Here is a 21,061-nt window from a genome sequence, read left to right as displayed (position 1 = left end):
GTTTTCTCCAATGGTAACATTTTGCAAAACTGTAATATAATATCAAAACCAGCAATATTGACATTGATACAATGCAGGGATCTGTTTTTACAATTTTATCACCTAAGTTCCTATATCCACCACCACAGCCAAGATACTGAACAGTTCCAACACCCCAGGGATCCCTCACGTTGCCCTTTTATAACCACACTCACCTCCCTCCTGCTCCCTCACCTCCCCCTAACCCCTGGCAACCACCAATCTGTCCTCCATTTCTAAAATTTGGTCATTGAAATAGAATCAGACATATGTAACTTTTTTGGAACTGGCTTTTTTTTCTCAGCATAATTCCCTGGAGATTCATTCATTTCACTGCTGACTGGTATTCTGTGGTATAGTTGTACCACAGTTCAACAATTCATCTGTGGAAAAACTGGGCTGATTCCCATCTGGGGCTCTTACAAATAAAGCTGCTATGAACATTTGTGTATAGGTTTTTGCGTAAGCTAAGTTTTCATTTCTCCTGGGATAAATGTCCAGGAGTGCAATTGCTGGGCCATATGGGAGTGGTTACACATTTAGTTTCTTTTTTTTTTTTAAAGAAATTCACGTTCTTTTATTTCTTTTTTTATTTATTTATGACTGTGTTGAGTCTTCGTTTCTGTGCGAGGGCTTTCTCTAGTTGCGGCAAGTGGGGACCACTCTTCATCGCGGTGCACGGGCCTCTCACCATCGTGGCCTCTCTTGTTGCGGAGCACAGGCTCCAGACGTGCAGGCTCAGTAATTGTGGCTCACGGGCCCAGTTGCTCCGTGGCATGTGGGATCTTCCCAGACCAGGGCTCGAACCCATGTCCCCTGCATTGGCAGGCAGATTCTCAACCACTGCGCCACCAGGGAAGCCCACATTTAGTTTCTTAAACTGCCAGACTGTTCTCTAAAGTGGCTGTACCATTTTGCACTTCTATCAGCAATGCATAAGTGATCACGTTTCTTTGCATCCTCATCGACATTTCATGTTGTCACTATCTCTTATTTTAGCCATTCTAATGTGTGTGTAGTGATGTCTCATTGTGCTTTTAGTTTGCATTTTCCTGATGTCTAATGATGTAGAACATCTTTTCATGCGGTTTTTGCCATATGTATGTTCAGTTAAATGTTCATGTCTTTTGCTTATTTTCTAATTGGATTGTTTTGTTACTGTTGAATTTTGCTAATTTTTTATATATTCTAGACACTAGTCCTTTGTCAAATATATGGCTTGCAAATATTTTCTCCCCAGTTTATAACTTGTCTTTTCATCCTCTTCATGTGAGCTTTTATGGACCAAAGGTTTTTAATTTTGATGAGGTCCATTGTTTTCTTCCTTTTATGACTTTTTTTTTTAATTATTTATTTATTTATTTATGGCTGCATTGGGACTTCGTTGCTTCGCAGGGGCTCTAGTTGCGGTGAGCGGGGGGCTACTCTTTTATTTTATTTTATTTTTTTAATTCTGAAAGACATATAAGAAACTATAGATGAATGATTCTTTTTTTTTTTAATAAGCAGATAGTCATCTTTAATTATTTATTGATTTATTTATTTATGGCTGTGTTGGGTCTTCGTTTCTGTGCGAGGGCTTTCTCCAGTTGCGGCAAGTGGGGGTCACTCTTCATCGCGGTGCGCGGGCCTCTCACTATCGTGGACTCTCTCGTTGCGGAGCACAGGCTCCAGACGCGCAGGCTCAGCAGCTGTGGCTCACGGGCCTAGTCGCTCCGCGGCATGTGGGATCTTCCCAGACCAGGGCTCGAACCCGTGTCCCCTGCATCGGCAGGCAGACTCTCAACCACTGCGCCACCAGGGAAGCCCTCCTTTTATGACTTTTGATGTTAAGTCTAAGAACACATTGCCTAGTCTGAGATCATGAAGGTTTTCTATGTTTTTTGTCCAAAAGTCTTACAGTTTTATGTTTTACACTTAAGTCCATGATCCATTTTGAGTTCACTGTTGTATAAGCTATGAGGTTTAGGTGAAGTTTCATTCCTTTGCCTATGGACGTCCAATTGCTCCAGCTCCATTTGTTGAAAAAGCTCCATTTAATTGAGTTTGCACCTTTGTCAAAAATCAGTTGCAAGTATTTGTGTGTGCCTGTTTCTAGGTCTTCTGTTCTGTCGATCTATGTGTCTATCCCTCTAATATCACACTGTCTTGATTACTGTGGCTATAGTTTTATGTATGTTCAGACTGTGTCGTTGATGCATATAATTTACATGCATGTGTTTAGCTTTCTTGTAAAATTTTTACTTGCCTTGTATAATTGTAAATGTCTTCCTTGTCTAATTTCTTTCATTATGTGGTGACCTTCTTTATCCCTAAAATACTTATCGAATTAAAGCCTGTATCATCTGATATTAATTTGTTTCCCAGATGTCCCTCAATCTCCATTATTTCTTTATTCTTTAGTAATGGAATTCATGCCTTTTAACTGGTCACAAGGCTACTGAGAATAAAAACTATATTCCCTCTAAGTTTGGCATAACCATGAAGTTCTGGCCAGTGCGATGTAAGCAGAAGTGGGATCTACAACATCTGCAAAGTGTCCTTAAAGAGAGATCATGTGACCACTTTTTTGCCCCTTCCTGGAGTGTAGATGTGATGACTAGAACAAGAGCAGCCATTCTGGGCGAGGTGGGAGCCGTATATTGAGAATGGTAGAGCAACACGGTGCAAAGAGCCTGGATCCCTGGTGATTGAGGAGTGGTATACCCACAGCTTATGTGTGGACTCAGTTTATGTGACAAAGAAGTGAGCTTCTACCTGTGTAAGCCACTGTTACGGAGTTTTCTGTCACTTATTACCAAACCTAATCCTAACAAACACTACTAGCTTCATTTTTTAGGGACTTTATTTTTTAAGAGCAGTTTTAGGTTTACAATAAAATCAAGAGGAAGGTACAGAGATTTCCCATATACCACCTACCCCTACACATACATAGCCTCCCCCATTATCAACATCACTCACTAGATAGTACAACTAGCTTCATTTTCATTTTAGTCACGTGTGGCTGCCATAACAGAGACCCAACTACAGGGGCCTAAGATTTATTTCTGTCTTGCGTAGAAGAAGTCCAGAGATGGGCAGTCCAGAGCTGATGAGATGGCTCCATGGTCACCAAAGACCAAGTCTCCTCGTACCTTTCTCCTGTCTTTAATGCAGAGCTGCCATCCTCAAGATCACCTTACAGTCCAGGAAGGCTGCTGCAGCTCCAGCCCTCACTTCTATAATTAATGTAATAGGAAAGAAGCAGCAAGGGAAGACCACAGGGACTTCTCTCAGTTCTCTGTCCACCTTTTAAGGAGTCTTCCCACAAGTACCACCTTCCAAATTCTGCTTACAGCTCATTGATCCAGAAATTAGTAACATAGTCACAACTGCAAAGGAAACTGAGGAATGCATTTTATGGCTGGGTACAGTATTTCAGTAATATCAGGGTGCTGTTATTATGGAAGGAAAGAACGGCTATTGGATAAGCAGCTGGAAGCCTCTGCTGCACCTGGTATGTATATTTCCATCTCTTCACTCCAGCATTTCTCTGTCCTTACAAGGTTTCTTATAAGCAGTATGTAGCTAGACCTTGTTTTAATCTATCCAGCCAGTATAGTGTGTTTATATTGATTGTGACTTGCTAATATACTTGGATTTACTTGTAGCATGTACTTTGTGCTTCTATTTTCCTTGCCTTTAAAATTTTTTGGTTTCTTTTTTCTAGTTTTCCTGTCTTTTATTAGATTGATTAAAGTTTCTTTTCCCCTTTTCTCTTCTGGTTTAGAAGCTATAGAATCTCATTCTAATCTTTATTTGTTCTCCTTAATTTTTTAACAATCATGCATGATCAAAGTTGAAAATTAATGTTTTCTTCCTCCCAAACCAGGGGGTTCTAGTTACTTTCATTTTAACATACATATTGTCATCATGTAGCATTTTAGCTCCAACTTGTTTTAAACTAGCTCAACACTAGTCATGACTAGTGTTGTTTTATTTTACAGCAATGTTTACTTAGGTCTTTATTTTATTTATTTATTTTTAAATAGTAATCTTTTTTTTTTTAATTTATTTTTATATTTTATTTTTGGCTGTGTTGGGTCTTCGTTTCTGTGTGAGGGCTTCCTCTAGTTGCGGCAAGCGGGGGCCACTCTTCATCGCGGTGCGCAGGCCTCTTCACTATCGCGGCCTCTCTTGTTGCGGAGCACAGGCTCCAGATGCGCAGGCTCAGTAATTGTGGCTCATGGGCCCAGTTGCTCCCTGGCATGTGGGATCTTCCCAGACCAGGGCTCGAACCCGTGTCCCCTGCGTTAGCAGGCAGACTCCCAACCACTGTGCCACCAGGGAAGTCCCTAGGTCTTTATTTTTACCAATTTTTTTTGCTCATCACTGCTTCTTGCACCTACTTCTTCTCAATTTAATTGCCATCTTTTTGAACATCCTTTTGTAGACCTGGGAGTAGTAAACTTACTTGGGCTTTGCTCAGAAGTATCTTTCTTTTACCCTCATTCCTTCACGATAGTTTGGCTGTGTATATACTTCTAGGTAAGAGGTCTGATTCCTGACCTCTTTCTGATTCCGGATGTTACTGTTGAAATCCTCAGTCTGTCTGGTTATTGTTCCTTTTTTGGAAATCTGTCCTCTCTGGTTGATTTTAAGCTCATCTCTTTGTTCTCATCTGTCATTTCACCATAGTATGTTCAGGTATGGATTTATTTTTATTTATCTGTTCAGGGCTGAGGTTTCCTGCATATGAGGTTCTGTCTTGGATCATTTCTGGAGAACTCTTGGTCGTTATCACTTGGAACACTGACTCCATTCTCTCCAGTCCCTACCTCTGATTGGATGCATGTTGAACCTTCTCACCTGTCCTCCACGTCCAGCTTCTCTCTCATATTTTGTTCATTTCTCTCTGTGCTTCATACTGGGTAATTTCTTCCCAGCACTTCTCCAATTTACTGATTCTTCCTTCAGCTGCTTCACTCTGCTTTTTAACCATTTGTTCGGTTTATTTCAATGCTAATGTTTTTGATGTCTAGAAGCTGCCTTTGGTTCTTTTTATTTTTTGTAATATCTTGTTCTTATTATTTTGATTCCTACTTGTATATTTATTTGATCTTCATCAAACATTTCATGTTGTTTAGGTTGTTATTCTCTTATCCCAGGTTCCTGGTTGTACATTTTGTTTCGTTCTGCTGCCAGACTCTAGCAGGGTTGTTTCTTGTGTGTTTTGTAATTTTAGGTGGTGAGCTCCTCTTCTGGTTTGGTTTGGTTCTGTTTTCTGAAAGAATTCTGTGTGAAAAGAACTCAGAGTGTCCCTAGAGACCGGTTTTGTGTTTGCATCTGACATTTGCCCCAGGAATATTACAAGCCTGGGATTTTATACAGATCTCTTGGCTTGGCAGTGCCCACCGAGTAAATTCAGACTTGCTATAAGTGAGAGGTACAACCACAGCTGTTAGCTTCTCACAGGAGACTCTGTTATCTCACCCACACGTTCTTGTTTCCCTCCTTTGATGGTGGGTCCTTTCTAGTTAGGTGGCTTAGGGTCCTTCAGTCCCCTCTCCTCAACCCTCACCATGGGGCTTTTTACTGAGATGTAGCCCTTTGAAGGTCCCCTCCCCAAGGGTTTGTCTCCTGTCCACATGAGTGTCACAACGCAAAGTCCTTGCTGTTTTCAAGGACGTCCTCCCTTCAGCTGTGGCATCAGCCTCTGCACAGGCTGCTCTTCTTTCTGATGCACAGGGACCCTTCTTTCTATCTTACCATTCAACCAAGCAGTAAAAACACTGAATTACATTTTATCCAGCATTTCTAGGTGTTTGTGATCAGTTTTCACTTATCTGCTTCCTCTCTGAACCAGAAACTCTAAGTTAATCTCTCTAAGCCTCAGTTTCCTCCTCTGTAAAATAACAACACCTCCTTTGTGGGCTTCTTGTGAAGATTTAAATGAGATAAAGCAGGTAAAATGTGTAGCATGGGGCCTGGCACATGGTAAGAACTCAAGAAATTTAAGTATCATCATTGTTACTCTAGAAAATTTGCAAAGTTTGGAAAAGTATAAAGAAGATAAATGTGGTACTGTCCACTGAAAATTATGGTTAGCACTGTAATATATTTCTAACCTTTATTCCTATGAATATTGAATATTCACACATTACTTATAAGACAATAGGAAGACTGTAATACAACTTTGCATCTGCTTTTCTCATTTGATCAGTGCCTTAGTCGGCTTGGGCTGACATAACAAAATACCATGGTTTAAACAACAGACGTTTCTTTCTCACAGTTCTGGAGGCTAGAAGTCTGAGATCAGGGTGCCAGCACGGTTGGGTTTTGGTAAGGGCCCTCCTCCTGGCTTGCAGATGGCTACCTTCTTTTTGTGTCCTCACGTGGCCTAGAGAGAAGGCAAACTGTCTGGTCTCGTCTTCTAAGCGCACTAATCCCATCACAAGGGCCCCACCCTCGTGACCTCATCTAACCCTAGTTATGGTCCCAAAGGCTCCATCCCCAGATACCAGCATATTGGAGGTTAGGGGCTTCAATGTAAGAATTTGAGGGGACACAGTTTAGTCCATAGCTATCAGACTATTTAACGGCTGCCCCTCAGCTTGGAATACCATCTGTGATCTTGGCAGGAATGAGATTATCAGATCCATGTTCTTCTCTGACAGAGTCCACCTCAGCAGGAAAGTCCAGGGGTCTGAGAGTGCAGAGAGGTCCAGGGAAGCCCTGAAGCGTGTGTGGTTGAGGGGAGGGAATAAACTGAGTATTTCTGCCTGAAGCCAGCCCCCACCACCACCACCCCCGGCCAGGTACCAGGCCCGAGTGGCCTGTCCTCTCTGCTCCTGCCCCTACCCCCTACCCCCTACCCCTGCAGGTCGTCCTGGCGGGATTGGAGCTTTCTCCTCCTGTCACGTTCCAGCTCCGGGCTGGCTCTGGACCCGTGTTCCTCTGTGGCCAGGAATGTTATGGTAAGTCCAAGCTTGGACCCGAGAAAGGTCTGCAGGTACAGTGCTCAGCACAGGGCCAAGAACATAATAGGTACTCAAACACTTGAGGGATTCTTGAATTATTAGAGAAGATCCCCAAAGGCAACAGAATCACCAGCAGCCTGGACCAGAAGGCCATGGGCACGGGTCCTAGCCCCAGTTCTCCTTTACCTCTCCGCCACGTCCTCTGTGGGCTGCAGCCCTCCGGCCATAACACGGGGGTGGGGGTATACTTGGTTCCATCTTCAAGTATATTCCTCCTAGTTGCGAGGAATAAATGGCATATTCAGAAAAAGCACTTAACATAACGCCTGGCACCAGAGCACACTCAAAACATTACCTGCTATGACGTATGTAGCTGTAGCAGTAACATGGACCCTGGCAAGTCGCTGTGCTTTTGACAGCCCTTTAACTGCCTTCTTTTCTGTCCAGTGGTGCCTCTTCCATCAGGGTTCTCTCCTGCTCCAAACCCCGGGCAGGTTCCACCTGCCTCAGGATGAGGCCTGAGTTCCTCGGCTGCTGTGTCCCCACCCTCTCCTTCCCCTCACACTCTCCTTCCCAGTGTGCATCCCCCTCTGGCCTGGCCAGAGCTGCAGCTTACCACTTCCCCTGCCCTCCTGCCACAGCCTCAGCCCTCACCGCCCCCCCCACCACCAGCCGCACTTTGGGCAGGTAGATCTGGGAAGGGGAGCCGGGCAGAGACCCTCGGGCTCAGAGGCCCTGCCTCCCTCCCACACCATCGCTAACACTTCAGACCAATCCTGGGAGGAAGAGGAGGGGGAGGAGGAGGACCTGGAGGAGGAGGAAGAAGAGGAGGAAGAGGAAGAAGATGATGATGATGAAGACATAGATGTGTCCCTGGAGAAGGAGACCCCTGTCAAACAAGTCAAGAGGCTGGCGCCCCAGAAGCACACAAGCGTTGCCAAGGTGAGGGAGGGACGCCCCCCAACCCCACAAAGGCTCCTCAGAAACCTGGACCAGGCCTCCCCAGTTGAGTGCGCTGAGGCCCGGGGCAACACCTGCCAGGTGCCCGGCGGGAGTCTGCTCTGCCCCTGGGCCTTGCCAGAACTCCCAATAATGCTTGTGTTTGGTTTCCAGAAAAAAAAGGTGGAAAAAGAGGAGGTGGCAGTGAGGTAACTCTTTCCATCTATTAAATTAGCCAAAATCTTTTAGTTGAGGTACATCGTGCTTGGAAGAGGATGATGCACACGTGTGTGCAGGTGTGTGGTACATGGAGACACAGGTGCACAGGTGCACAGGTGTGCTGCCACTGTCGGTTGGCACAGTCTTTGAAAAGCATTTAACAGTTCTTATCTTCTGACTTCATCCCACTTATGGCAGTTCCTTCCAAAGAATCCCATCCAAGATATGGGGGAAATATATGCACTAAGAAACTTATCACTGCATTATTCAAATAATAGTATAAAATGGAAGCATTGTAAATGTCCATCAATATACCAGTTGCTTAAACTATGTCACGTCTTCTCAGTGGCATGTGACATAATGCCCATGAAGAATATAGCAAACTGGAAAGTGTTTCTAGAATTCAAAGAGCAGGATATCAAATTATTTTCATTTTAATATTTATTTATTTAATTTTGGGCTGCATCGGGTCTTAGTTGCGGCACGCGGGATCTTGGTTGGGATCTTCGTTGAGGTGCGCAGGCTCTCTAGGTGTGGCCCGTGTGCTCAGTAGTTGCCACGCACGGGCTTACTTAGCCCACGGCATGTGGGATCTTAGTTCCCCGACCAGGGATCACGTCCCCTGCATTGGAAGGTGGATTCTTAACCACTGGACCACCAGGGAAGTCCCAAATTATTTTCATTTTATTTCACAACCAAAAAAGTTCTGAAAGGAAACAAAATGTTAATATTAGTAGGAGGTAAAGAAAATTATAAGCAATTTATTCTCTTTGCTATATTTTGTGCAATGACTTTTATGATAAGAAACATTTGTGTCTTATACACAAATAAAGGAAAGCAGATAGAAGCTTAAGAAGAAAAAACATCTTGCTTAAAAGGAGAGTCAGGAACTTCCCTGGCAGTCCAGTGGTTAAGACTCTGGGCTTCCCCTGCAGGGGCCACGTGTTCAATCCCTGGTCGGCGAACTAAGATCCCGCATGCCGCGTGGTGCAGCCAATAAATAAATAAATAATTTTAATTTAAAAATTTAAAAATTAAAAAAATAAAAGAGAGTCAGAGTGGTCCCTGGCAGGTGACAGGCGGAGAGGCAAACCTCTCCAGGTCACAGCCCCCTGCTTCCCGGAAGTGCCCAGGGCCCAGCTCTGCAGCCTGGGCAGTAGTAGGAGGGCCCAGGGCTACTGGCATCAGACTGAGCCCTCTCTTTCCCACATCCCCACTCCTTGCCCAATCCCAACCCATTTCAGATACCATCCTAAAGACAGGAGCCCTGTGGGAAAGGTGAGTACTGATAAGAAGGGGCTGGTCCTCCTGGGGGAGGAGGGATGGTCTCTGGGAAGGTGCCAGGATGGGGAGCGGGTGGGACACTGGAGCAACCCCTTCTCTCACAGGCCAAAACCACACCCAGACCTAAAAAGCCAGGATTCAAGAAATGAGGAGCCAGGAGTGGCCTGGCCGCAGTGACCGAGGGAGGGCCCGTGAGACCACCGTGCTGAGTCTGAATGTGATGGACGTGTTGGGGGCGACACAAGACCTCCTCACCCCAACTCTCGGTTGCAGCAGGACCTGGAGGGAAGAGCCCCGACCTCAGACCCACAATAAAGTTTGCTTTGCTAGGACCTTGTTGCAGCTGTCTCTCCCTTCCCCAGGAGCTGTCCTTGCCGGCTGCAGTGAGCCCGTGATCCCGGCAGAGGGCAGCCGTGTGCCAGCACACCCTGGCCTGCCTGGCAGCCAGCCAGCCAGCTGTGTTCGGCTCTTTATCTCCCCCTCCCCCCCGGCCCCCCCCCCGCCCTGGCACCACCCCCCCATCCCCAGCTTTGGGGGATGGACCAAGTGTCTCAGCCCCTTTCCCAGCTTCGACCTTCAGCCCTCAGGCCTGAGGGAGGGAGCTAGAGCTGGGGTGGGTCCTCCTGCGTCCACACTCCCTTCTGGCAGGGCCTGGCTCTCCAGATACAGAACTGAAGGGTGACAGCTGCCCGCCGCCCCTACCAGGAAGGGACCAGCCTGAGGGTCTGCATCTCAAGGGCCGGGCCTAGTCCTGCTGTCCCAGGCTTGCGTCCTGTTAGGGGTGAGCTGCTCACAGGGACGTCACTGGTGTGATCTGTGTCAGGCAGGAGCCCAGAGGCCTGTACCTTCAAGGACACCTCCCAAGTGGGGAGACAGGCAGGCTTCCTGGAGGCTATAAAGTATCTCTTCCAGGAGGTGGGCAGGTGAACACTTTCAACTCCTGGGCTAGCGTTCCCCAAGGGCAGCAGTCAGAGCCATAGGAAGAGGGTTCAGTAAATTGCCGGGGTGAGGCCAAGAGAATTGGAAGGGGGGTGAATGACCCATCGCGTGGCTCTGGCCTTCTGCCCCCTCCCAGCCTGCAGAGCCACTTTGAAGCTGGGTTCACCCACGGTGACATGCAGGTGGCCGCCCCCCTCGGGGTCTACTTGCAGGGCCTCTGCTGGGCTTCTCCCTGCCCCTAACCAGCACCCGCATTGGCCAGGCCTGAAGTGGGCCAGTGGGGAACTGGCCCTGCCCTCTCTCCCCAGGACCCCCAGATATGGGTCCCAGAAAGTTGGAGGTCTCTGAACACCTGCATGGGAAGGGCAGCAGGCAGGCTTGACTCTCCCCATTCAGCTTCTCTTGACGCCAGAAGAGGCAGAGGAGGGCAGGGCTGGCATTCTTGCTTCTGCTTTCTACACCCCACAAGGCAGATGTGGGCTTTGTCCCACCCTCTAACAAAGGAGAACATGCTACTGACCTCAGTCACCCAGAGTGACAAGGGACATCAGGTCTGGTTCCAGGTAAGCAGCTGGCATTGACCATGGCTTCATGCCACCGCGATACAGGGTAGGCAAGACAAATTCCTCCCTTCAAGTCACCTACAGTCTAGTGGAAACACAGGAGCCAACAATATAATTTCAATTACTGTCCAGCGCTTTGGAGGAAGTAAAACAGGCTAATTTCCAGGGTGGGGAAGTGCTGGTGGGTTTTTTTGGCGGGGTGGGGGTTTGGCCACGACACATGGCTTGTGGGATCTTAGGTCCCCAATCAGGGATCAAACCCACACCCCCAGCAGTGGAAGTGCAGAGTCCTAACCACTGGACCACCAGGGAAGTCCCGGGAAGTACTGTTTAGTTGGATCTGAGAAGGTCCCTCAGAGGAGACGATTGACAAGAAGGGAGTGGGGGCTACACGTGGAGCTGGCAGAAGGACATTCCTAGGAGCAGGAACAGAGGGTGCAAAGGGCCTGAGGCAGAACAGGCACGGAGGTTTGGACAGAAAGAAGGCTGATGTGATTGCAGTGATAACGCTGTGAGCTGGGCGCTGCTCTAAGTGCCTTCCATGGATTCACACCTTTAATCCTCACAACCATGCCTAGAGGTGGGTGTTATTAGCCCCATTTCTCAGATGTGGAAAGTGAGGCACAGAGAGATTAAACAACTTGCCCCCCAAGGGTCACACAGCCAGGATTCACACCCACGTAGTCTGGCGCCAGGGCCCTCTTTTTAACCACTCTGTGGGTGAGAGGGGGACGTGGAAGTTTGAGGGTGCCAGAAAGCCTCAAACTGAGAGTGGGAGTTAGAATTGAGTCCACGGTATAACTGGAGCCCAGGAAGGGCAGCTCCGGAGCCAAGTTATAGCAAAGCCTGTGTTGTCGCAGGTACTTCTCCACTCCGCCAGCCCCAGGCAAGCGCCCCTGTTCTCTGGCTCCGCTGCAGGACTGCACAGAAGGGCACTCAACAGCTAGACATCTGACAATTTGATTTCCACGTGCCGGCAGGCGGTGGGGATCAGATAGCAAAGATGGTGGGGGGGTCTGTCTGCATTGCTACAGTGCTCTTTGCCCTTCACCCTTCCCCAGCCCTAGCCCTTCTGTTTGTCAACAGGAAACGGGTGGGCTGGGGTCAAAGCAGGTGGTGACAAGTGGCCGGCGTGCAGGTGGACTCTGGGTCTGCACAAGCTGGGCTGCGAGGAGCAGGCGTGAGACGCCCCCTTTGGCGGGGGGTGTTGAACTTGGCACTATGGGATGGGATTAACCACCACGGCCTTGGCTACTCCTCACCCCCCTTATCACCTCCTGCCACCCCCCCCATAAATGGTAATGAACCCTACCCTTCTCCCCCCACCGCCCCCCTCCCCCGCTCCCAGGTCCCTCTGGTGAGGGGAGAAAGTCAAAGTTTAGGTAAACTGAGGCTGGACCACGTAAGAGGGTCTCTACCCCTCTCCCTCGTTCTTGTGGCACTTGACGCTTTTCAGGAAGTGTCCTTCCTCTCAGTTGACAAGATGACAGTTTTGGCAGCATCAGTAGTGGCCATTTCCTTTTTATAAATTAGGGAGCTGAGACCAGAGAGGTGAAGGGACTTGCCACAGGTCACATAGCCTGTAAGGGCCGGGGTCAGGGAATGGGGATAAAATTCAGAGTCTGGGACTGGAACACTCCCCACTTGGGGCCCACCACCGGCCTTCCCATGGGGGTAAAGGAGCAAACGGAGCCAGAAAGCCAGGCCTGCAGGTGCAGAATGGGAAGGGACGAAGAGCAGAAAGGCTACCCAGCTGTGCCCCAGAGCCCCCTGGCACCAGCCCCCTGTCTGAGCCCCAAGGCCAAGCTTGACTGTGGGCATCTGTTACCATGGAGACCCAGGCTGGGCTGGGGGCTGGCCAGTGACAGCAGGCCCTTCCCCCACTGATAGGAACCAGGTTCTCGGGCTCAGAGACCTTGGGCCCAGATGGAACTCCCCACACCTGCCTCTCCTCACTGCCTTCCGTCCCCCAGCTGACCCCTCCACCCCTGAACCCCAGGCCTGAGCTGTCTCCTCCACGCCTCTCCGCTCTTACCTGTGACTCCTGGGGATTGAGGTCCGGAGGAGATAGCTTTTAATACCCTACCAGGGAGCTAGGAGCTGGTGAGCATGTGGGCATGAGGACAAGGTCTTCCCAGAGAACAGAGACAGAACCAGCACCGATCACAGTGGAGAGGCAGATTCCAGATGTTTCCATGGAAGAGGGAGAGTTTAAATAGGGCCCCAAACGGTGGTGCAAATGTGGAAAATGGAAACGATCAGGAGGATCATTGGTACCTTGTTCCAACTATGCTGCTAACCAGCTGTGAGACCCTCTCTGGACCTCACTGGCGAATGAGGAGGCTGGACCAGATGAAGAATCTCTAAGATTCCCTTCCAGTTTTGACATTCTTTCCAACTGATTCCAACCCAGGACACCCCTAGTTACAAAGGTCGGGGCCGGAGCCGACACTGCATTCCCCAGGCCAGCTCAGGCTCAACTCACCCTTGAGCCCCCAGCGGGGCACCTGGGGCGGAGCTGGGAGCCAAGTGTGGAGCTTGACCGGCGGGCTGGAGGTGTCCCTGCTTGTCGGTGGGTGGGGAGGGGTGGCAGACAACTTTGTGGATTGATCTAGCTCAGGAAGGTGAGAAGGAGGCCTGGAGGTGAGAGTTTCGCCCTCCCACTCATCTCTTTAGGTAAATAAATCCACAGCCAGCATTTCCCCTTCTCTTCCCATCCTGGAGGCACTGAGACCTCCAGGGAGCCCAGAGCTGAGGTGTGAGCTTCCCTCAGAGATTCCCCCCTAAGCACTAGCCCCCTTCCACAGTCACCATCAGCCACCTTCTGCGGGGAAGGAACCGTGCAGAGTCCCTGGTCATCAGCTTCCAGGACCAGGAATATTGGGACATCATGGGTGGGTGCTATGCTGGGCCCGGGAGGCACGGGCACAGTAGAAGGAATCTGTGTGGGAGAGAAAGAGCATGGACTTTGGAAACTTGGCTACGCCATTCACTAGTTGGGTGATCCTGAGCAAACGACCTACCGGTGTGCCTCAGTTTCCTCCTCTGCAGAATGGGGCGATATCTGGTGTGGTACAGAGCAGTGTGGGACCAGAAGTTAGAAAAAGAGGCCGCTGGGCACTTCATCCCAGACCGCTGCTGAGAGGGCGCAGGGAGGAGGCCCTGGGCTCCTCCCAGCTCCTGGAGGTTCTAGGGATGGCTGCTGTCCTGGGGGGATGACAAGTGAGGCCCAGAACATATACCTTTGACTTCTGCCTCAGTGCGGCCATCTCACTGGGTCCTCCAACATCCCGAGGCACTACTGTGCCCATCTCTCAGAGGAACCTGCCAAGGCCCAGAGGAAAGCGGCTGGTGCCAATGCACCCGCTCTCCTCTATGCCATGGGGTCCTTCTACAGCCCCACCTGCACCTGCCTCCCTACCCCTGGTCCCCAAGCTGTGGCACCCACTGTTTGCTGCCCGTCGGGACAGCCTTAACCCCTCCTTCCCGGTGGCCGGACAGCAGACGGGGGAGCAAGGGATGACAGGCAGTGGAAGCTCCGCTGCTAGCCGAGCCCACCTCCTGCCCCCTGGAGGGAGGCTCCTCCTTTAAAGGCTGCTGCTGGGAATTTCCACCCCCAGACCCAGACCCAGCGACCCCAGGCCTGGAATGATACCTGCAGCTCACCCTTGGGGAGGTGGGGCAGGAGAAGCTTGCCCTGAGAGGGGAGGAGGGGCCCTGCCGTCAGGGTCCGTGAGGGTCAGTAAGAACGCAGGAGCCAGCCTCTGGGTCTAGAAGCCTCCAGCAGCTCCATCCTCTGCGCTGGGGTAGCCCAGAGAGAGGCTGACAGCACCCCCTCCCCGACCCCCGCCAGCAGCTGCTTTGCAGTCTCACTGGCCAGGAAGGTGGACTCCTCACACCTCAATCTCCCAATTACGCCCTCCTCCCCCCTCACCCTCCTCCCTTCTCTCCTCTCTCCTCCTCCCCTCTCTCTCCTCTCCCCACTGAAAACCTGTGGCTTGGAGAGACCTTGGCTTCTCTGGGACTCTGCCCCCAGGGACTGCCCACATCTGCTCCTGACTTTGGGGGCAGGAGGGCAACGGCCCCAAGAAATCTCTCTGGCGATGGGAGCCGCCCGCCTGCTGCCCAACCTCACGCTGTAAGTGCGCTACCTCTCGGACTGCCGTCTTGTTGCCATTTCCACCCTCGGGGGCAGACCCAATCTTCCTGGGACTCGCACACGGACCGCGTGGGGCAGGGGTGGGTGCCTGGTGCGCCCCGGGGACTGGCTGCTGGCACCCACACCCGGCCCGCCTCGTCTCCCACACAGGTGCCTGCAGCTGCTGATTCTCTGCTGTCAAACTCAGGTAGGCGGGCGCCCCCCACTAGCTCTTCCCCGTTTCTCCCACCCTACCGATGGGGGCGGTCAGTCTCCTTTCGGTGGACAGAGGCAGATCCTGGCTTCTCCCTGGGTCCAAAAGACTCTGAGGTTTGTGTGGGGGGGCGTGGGATGGGGTAGGAGAAGGGGCTACAGCAGGTTGGGGGATTGATGGAAGTTTTTATTACAGCCCTCCTTCTGACACCCATCCCATGTTGCCCTGGGGTCTCTTCTGCTCCCTCCATCCCTCCACACTGTGTTCCCCCCAAGGCTAAGCGCATGGGGCAGCCAAGCCTGAGGGATGGAGCCCGGGAGTGGTCGGAAGAGGGCGGAGGTGATGGCTCAGGTGAGGCTTGTACTTGCAAGTACCTGAAAGGACAGGTTTCCACGCAAAACCGCCTGTGTGTTCCACTCATCACCCCACTCCCACCAACATGGAGGTCCTGTGGGTCGCGGTCCTGGGTGATCGCGTGGGCAGTCAGAATGCCCGGCCAGGGTGGGCGACTCCTCACCTACAGGGCAATGAGGTCAAGCCCGAAGAGGTTTGTATGGGATGAGATTCAGGGTTTGCTTCTCCACACCCCCCACCCCAAGTCAGCGCCCGCCCCCCGCCCCAGCCTCAGCCCCCTATGTGAGGCTCGGTCCCTTTTTGTGATCCTCCATAAAAGTGCAGCTATTAAAATGCACTGGTCCAGAACCGCTCTGGGGAGAGATCCCTTGGCTTTCCCAGGCCAGAGGCCCGCTTCTCTTCATATCCAGTGGGGACTTTTTTTGAAGGTAAATGCCTTTTCTCTGGGAGAGGGAAAGGGGCTGCCTTTGAAGCAGTGGGGGGGTGGGAGAGAGAGGGAGAGACAACCCCCCCTTTCCTTCCCCCTTTTGCTCTAGCCCCCGTTCCAGGCCTTTTGCTTCACACATCCACGGAGAGGAAGAAGAAAGCCCCCAGCCTGGCCGGGAGGGGTCTGGGGGTGGGCCCAACCTGTTCTGGAGGGGGAATTAGCACAATGGTGCGGCTGGCCGGCGTTTATGGCCTGGCTGAGGCCCCATTCAGGACCCGGGGAAGGTGGCAAAGCTGTCCTTTCCCCCTTGAAGTGCCCCCTCGCCCCCCTCGGAGGGGGGGCCAGCAGGCCGGACCGCAGCCATGCTTGAGGGGCCGTCTGACAAGCAGCTGTCTGCGGCAGTGGAAGGGGAGGTCCCCCTGCAGCGGGAACATGAAAGGGACAGGCAAGGTCCCGCGGGGAGAGCGACTTGTGGGCTGTGGGCTGGGGGGGGGCGTGGGACTGCTTTTGTGCAGGGCTTGAAGGGGGACGAGTAGAGGAGGGGGCTTCGGGGGGGCCCTCTCTGCTCCCGACCTGGAACAGACAGCCAGAAGGAGGCTGCCCGCCAAGAGGGGCGGAGGGCCTGAACCTGGGCCAGGAGGCTCGGGGGGCTGGGGACAGGCCGGACCCCACCCCCTGGCAGGGAGGCAGGTCCCCCACCCAAAATGCTGGCCTCAGGTTTTCCTAGGGCGGGATGTGGGGTGGGCAGACCCTGCCCTCATAGGCTGGGAATCCTGGCTGTGGATGAGCTGGGGTCGGACCTGGGCAGTGACACCCAGGAAGGGTTAACCCTAAGCAGGTTCTGCTGACAGCCTGGAGCTGCTCCCTCACCTCCCCCCTCCTCAAAGCTGATACTTCCCACCCCTCCCTCCAGGAGAGAGAGGCCCCTCACAGATGCTGGTCTGGGTCTAGCTCTGTCCAGATGGTTGCGATTGGGCCTGGGATAAAGGCGGACTTAGGGATTTGGGGCAGGGAAAGGCTGTCCCAGCACAGGCCAGCAGGATCCAGGTGGAGAGAGAAACTTTTTAGTGCTAGAGCTGAGGCTGTCACCAGCATCTGGGAAACGTCATCCCGGTTTGCACCTTGCTGGAGAGAGAGGGCAGGAAGTGGTCTGTTTCTCTCCTACTCAGCATTGCAGATGGGTAAGGAGACACCAGGCCCGGAGAAGGTACTCGTCCTGGCTTTGTACCATGTGCGGGTGGAAACGTCCCCTCTCCACTCCCCGGTAAGCAGTGGGCGGTGGCATCACCCCCAACTGGCCACGAGCCTCTGTTACACTGTGGCACATGCAGGTGGCCTCACAGGGCAGCCACTGGGCCACCACTGAGGGCAGCTCTCAGCACCGCCTCCACCGCCCTCCGCTAAGGAGGCACCTCACCCCTAGAGGGGGAGGAGCGTTGGAAGTGGCACTGGCTTCTCTGAGGGCCCTGAGCACCCAGGGGGAGCGGAAGGGGAGACGGGTGTGAGCTCAGGAGTCCTTCGTTAGTGCTCTAAAGAAATGCTTCCAGGGGCTCTGCAGGAGCCTACAGAGAAGGGTCTTAGAGCCCCCAAAAAGGTCTCCAGCGACTCTAACAGACCAGCTGCTGTGTGTGCACGTATGTGTGCGCGTGAGTGTGCACACACGTGTGTGTGCATGTGCTGGGCGTGGGCTCCTTCGAGGCCAGTGCCGAGGACTGGGGAGACATCTGGTCACCCTGGCTAACAGAGCCAAGCCCCTGGAGTTTTGGAGAGGAGACAAGCTCCCGTCCTAGAGGCAGGACAGGCGTCTGTCACTAATCAGCTGTGCGGCCCTGTGCACTTCCTCCCTAGACCATGGGGATTAGATACCAGCAGCCTGAATGTTCCTTCCAGCTCCCAGAGTCGTGATTCCAGAGCTGTATCACCAAGTATCCCCTGAGCTGGGCAGCTACCAGTCCTGTGCTCCAGGGCAGACGAGGAGCCGAGTCACGATGACTGGCTCACACACTGGCCTGGGAAGGTCATGGCCAGATGCCCCCTGCACCTCTACTTCTCAGGGCAAATGACCTGCCCCACCACACTCGCCTCCGCACCCCTCCCCCGGATGGACCTGCGGTGGTGTCACCCAAAGCAAATTGACACTATTTTTCCCTTGGTAACCGCAAAGGGGGAGAATCACCCGTCTCCTAATTTTAACCAGTACGTGAGGGACCAGGGTGCCATGACTGATCAGCTGAGCCGGCGGCAGATCCGCGAGTACCAGCTCTACAGCCGGACCAGCGGCAAGCACGTGCAGGTCACTGGGCGTCGCATCTCCGCCACCGCTGAGGACGGCAACAAGTTTGGTGAGGCCCAGCCCTCACCGGAGGCCACCCACACCCCTGCCCAGCCTTGCTTGGTCCATCCCCAGACGGGTCAGGGTGGAGGCTGCAGGGGGAGAGCAGGGAGAAGCCTCTAGCAGGAGAGGCCCCGAGGGCCCCCCACCCGAATTCAGAGGGCAGGCTGGTAGGGGTTCCCTGACACCCCTGGGCCAGCAGCCCCGAGGGACAGAGGTCTTTCTCCCCCGCCCCCCCCCACAGCCAAGCTCATAGTGGAGACAGACACCTTCGGAAGCCGGGTCCGCATCAAGGGAGCTGAGAGCGAGAAATACATCTGTATGAACAAGAAGGGCAAGCTCATCGGGAAGGTGAGGCCTGGAGGGCAGGGAGTAATGAACGAATCCGTCTTCCCGGGGTCGGGGCATGCAGGGCCCCAACAGCATCTCACCGCCCTCTGCTGGACCCCACCCAGGGCTCTGACTTCTCCTGCTCTCACCCCACCACTCGGCCTCTCTCTGGTCTCTCCAGTCCCTGTGGGTCTAGAAGCCCTCTGAGGACGCTGGCTGATCCATAAGAATCCTTGGCTCTGATGTATGAGGTGCTTTCCCAGCATCAATGAGTAAGAATTTTAGCACCTACATCATGTCACAGCCTCTGTGTTGAGGGCTAAGGCCTGATCAGGGTTGAGAGGCCAGAAGCCACGCCCCCTCAGGTCAGTGGGGTCCCCGGGCTCCAAGTAACAAGATTCATGCTAACTGCCTACTAGTGTAACCACTAGTTACACTCTCTATAATGGTGGGTCCAGAGTTGCTGTGCAGGGAGAATTCCATTTCCTTTGGCATCAGCCAATCCTGGCTTCTGATTCTGGCCGTTTTCAAATATTTGCTTATTTTTGTCAAGCCTCAGGCTTCTCATCTGTAAAATGGGCACGGTGTCAAGATTATCTATAGAGCCAGATGGGTGGCTGCCTGGCTCTTTACACAGTTGGTGTTCTACAAACGTTTTAACCTTCTTTCCATCAGACTGTCACATCCCTCCCCTCCACCCAGCAACACCATTCACGCAGACCAAGGAACGTTCTCGTATATACGAGTGCCCACTGGGTATGCACTGAACCGCACAGTTACCTTGATCTTTATGAAACAGCTGGGTAAACTGAGGCTCAGCCTGGCTAAATACCTTGCTCAAGGTGTACAACTTCCAAATGACAAGGCTGTATTTAAGTTCAGATCTGACTCCAACAAAGCTTGTTCCTTACCCCCACCTTTGCCTCTCCAACAAGGGTGCCCACCTCACCGGGCAGGAATTCTTGGGCTCACAGCCCCTGTCGCTCCCTCCTCGGTCCTAAAACATAGGTCCATAAGGCAGACTAGCCAGGCAGGGTAGGCGGACAAACTCCCCTTCCTTCCCCTGCAGCCCAGCGGAAAGAGCAAAGACTGCGTGTTCACAGAGATCGTGCTGGAGAACAACTACACAGCGTTCCAGAACGCCCGGCACGAGGGCTGGTTCATGGCCTTCACGCGGCAGGGCCGGCCCCGCCAGGCCTCCCGCAGCCGCCAGAACCAGCGAGAGGCTCACTTCATCAAGCGCCTCTACCAGGGCCAGCTGCCCTTCCCCAACCACGCCGAGAGGCAGAAGCAGTTCGAGTTTGTGGGCTCAGCCCCCACCCGCCGGACCAAGCGCACTCGGAGGCCACAGCCCCTGACATAGTCAGGAACCCCCCCGGGGGGGCAGCCGCCCCTCACTCACGGGCCTTCCCATCCCCTTCCCTTCCTAATTCAAAGACTGGGCTGGGGTGGAGGCAGGGGAGCCAGAGCCCCCAAGGAGGATGCTGAGGACCACCGAGCATCAGAGCCCCCCCCCCCGGAAAGGCGCAGGACTGCCACTAACCAGGGCTGGCTCCTCAGGGCCCCACCCTGGCGTGGCCCCCTGGGGGCGGGGCAGGCCCTCCAGACGGGAAGGTAGAATAACCCGAGGTCAGGCTCCCCTGAACCGAGTGGGCAAAGTCAGCGGATTCAAGGCTCTGCAGACACGGTCTGGAGGTGGCTCTCCTCGAATTCTGCTCCCCCTGTCTCCCTCAGTCTGCCCCCCAGCCTCCAAATTCCTTCTGGCCAGGCTGTAGGAAGGGACTTTTGTTTTGGTTTCAGGAAGAAAAAGAGGGAGAAAAAAAAAAAAAGAGGGCTGGCCATTCTTCACATTCCACTACCCAGGCCTGCACCCTCTCCCACAACTCCCAGCCCCAGAATAAAACCATTTTCCTGCAAACGGGTTATCTGAAGCGGGGGTGGGGAACAACTGCAAAGCTGAACTGGGGACAAACTTGCTCCTCCGAGAGAAGAGGAGGCCGCCGCGCAGGCCCGGGGGTGCCGTGGCAGGTGGAGGCCAGGCCGGGCCCCGCACGTCCCCGCAGGGGCAGGGAACAAGGGGGCAGGAGCAGCGGCAAGGGATGGCCCGGCAGGCCCCGCAGGCCCCGCACCTCCGCCCCGCGGGAGGCTGGCGGCCCGGGGCGCGCCCCTCCTCCGCGGGCTCAGGTTTCCTGGCTGGCACCGCGCGTCCCGTGCTACCTGCTGGGGCGCAGAAACCCCAATCCTGGGGCCGGTCCGAGCCTCCGGGGCCGGGGTCGCTGGCCGGGCGGCCGCGGGCGCTGCAGCGTCCTCGCCGGGAGCCAGATTACTTTTTTCCGGTGAGGAGG

At 53.1% G+C, this 21,061-nt stretch overlaps 3 protein-coding genes and 1 long non-coding RNA gene across 8 annotated transcripts in view; 3 read left to right on the top strand and 1 right to left on the bottom strand.

Annotated features, from left to right (window-relative positions):
- The window catches only part of NPM2 (nucleophosmin/nucleoplasmin 2), a 16,818-nt gene extending 7,048 nt beyond the window's left edge, over nucleotides 1-9,770 (top strand). The window contains exons 5-8 of one of the 3 annotated variants that reach the window (XM_036855379.1): nucleotides 6,881-6,974; nucleotides 7,747-7,919; nucleotides 9,380-9,413; nucleotides 9,524-9,770. In XM_036855379.1, coding sequence (XP_036711274.1) covers nucleotides 6,881-6,974; nucleotides 7,747-7,919; nucleotides 9,380-9,391 — 279 coding nt within the window. In that variant the 3' untranslated portion in view covers nucleotides 9,392-9,413; nucleotides 9,524-9,770. The remainder of the gene's footprint in view (nucleotides 1-6,880; nucleotides 6,975-7,746; nucleotides 7,920-9,379; nucleotides 9,414-9,523) is intronic. The other 2 variants (XM_036855378.1, XM_036855381.1) reach the window with 2 other exon arrangements.
- Nucleotides 6,114-21,061, bottom strand: LOC118896856. Of its 2 annotated transcripts, XR_005020308.1 has the most exons (5): nucleotides 20,934-21,061; nucleotides 10,879-11,006; nucleotides 7,164-7,252; nucleotides 6,621-6,732; nucleotides 6,114-6,397 (listed from the first exon to the last, which is right to left on the bottom strand). It is a non-coding gene; the product is annotated as an uncharacterized LOC118896856 (long non-coding RNA). The 2 variants fall into 2 exon arrangements; XR_005020309.1 differs by lacking the exon at nucleotides 6,621-6,732.
- On the top strand, nucleotides 15,025-20,079 carry FGF17 (fibroblast growth factor 17). Of its 2 annotated transcripts, none has more exons than XM_036855377.1 (5): nucleotides 15,025-15,059; nucleotides 15,231-15,267; nucleotides 18,252-18,396; nucleotides 18,631-18,737; nucleotides 19,786-20,079. In XM_036855377.1, the coding sequence occupies exons 1-5, from the start codon at nucleotides 15,025-15,027 to the stop codon at nucleotides 20,077-20,079; spliced, it is 618 nt and encodes a 205-aa protein (XP_036711272.1). The 2 variants fall into 2 exon arrangements, with proteins under 2 accessions (XP_036711272.1, XP_036711271.1); XM_036855376.1 differs by having other exon boundaries at nucleotides 18,219-18,396.
- The window catches only part of DMTN (dematin actin binding protein), a 29,588-nt gene continuing 29,487 nt past the window's right edge, over nucleotides 20,961-21,061 (top strand). The window contains exon 1 of the mRNA XM_036855363.1: nucleotides 20,961-21,052. The gene's annotated coding sequence lies outside the window, so the exon portion shown is untranslated. The remainder of the gene's footprint in view (nucleotides 21,053-21,061) is intronic.

This window comes from Balaenoptera musculus, chromosome 6 (assembly GCF_009873245.2).
Source record: "Balaenoptera musculus isolate JJ_BM4_2016_0621 chromosome 6, mBalMus1.pri.v3, whole genome shotgun sequence".
NCBI lineage: Eukaryota > Metazoa > Chordata > Mammalia > Artiodactyla > Balaenopteridae > Balaenoptera > Balaenoptera musculus.
Note: the sequence above shows the minus strand (reverse complement) of the source record. Positions and strands in the feature narration are given on the sequence as shown.

Excerpts from the sequence above, each read along its gene's own strand:
- FGF17 (XM_036855376.1), top strand. The coding sequence starts at position 15,025 with ATGGGAGCCGCCCGCCTGCTGCCCAACCTCACGCT. Across the intron at positions 15,060-15,230 it reads CTGCTGCCCAACCTCACGCT|GTGCCTGCAGCTGCTGATTC; the intron begins GTAAGTGCGCTA and ends TCTCCCACACAG. Across the intron at positions 15,268-18,218 it reads TTCTCTGCTGTCAAACTCAG|GGGGAGAATCACCCGTCTCC; the intron begins GTAGGCGGGCGC and ends GTAACCGCAAAG.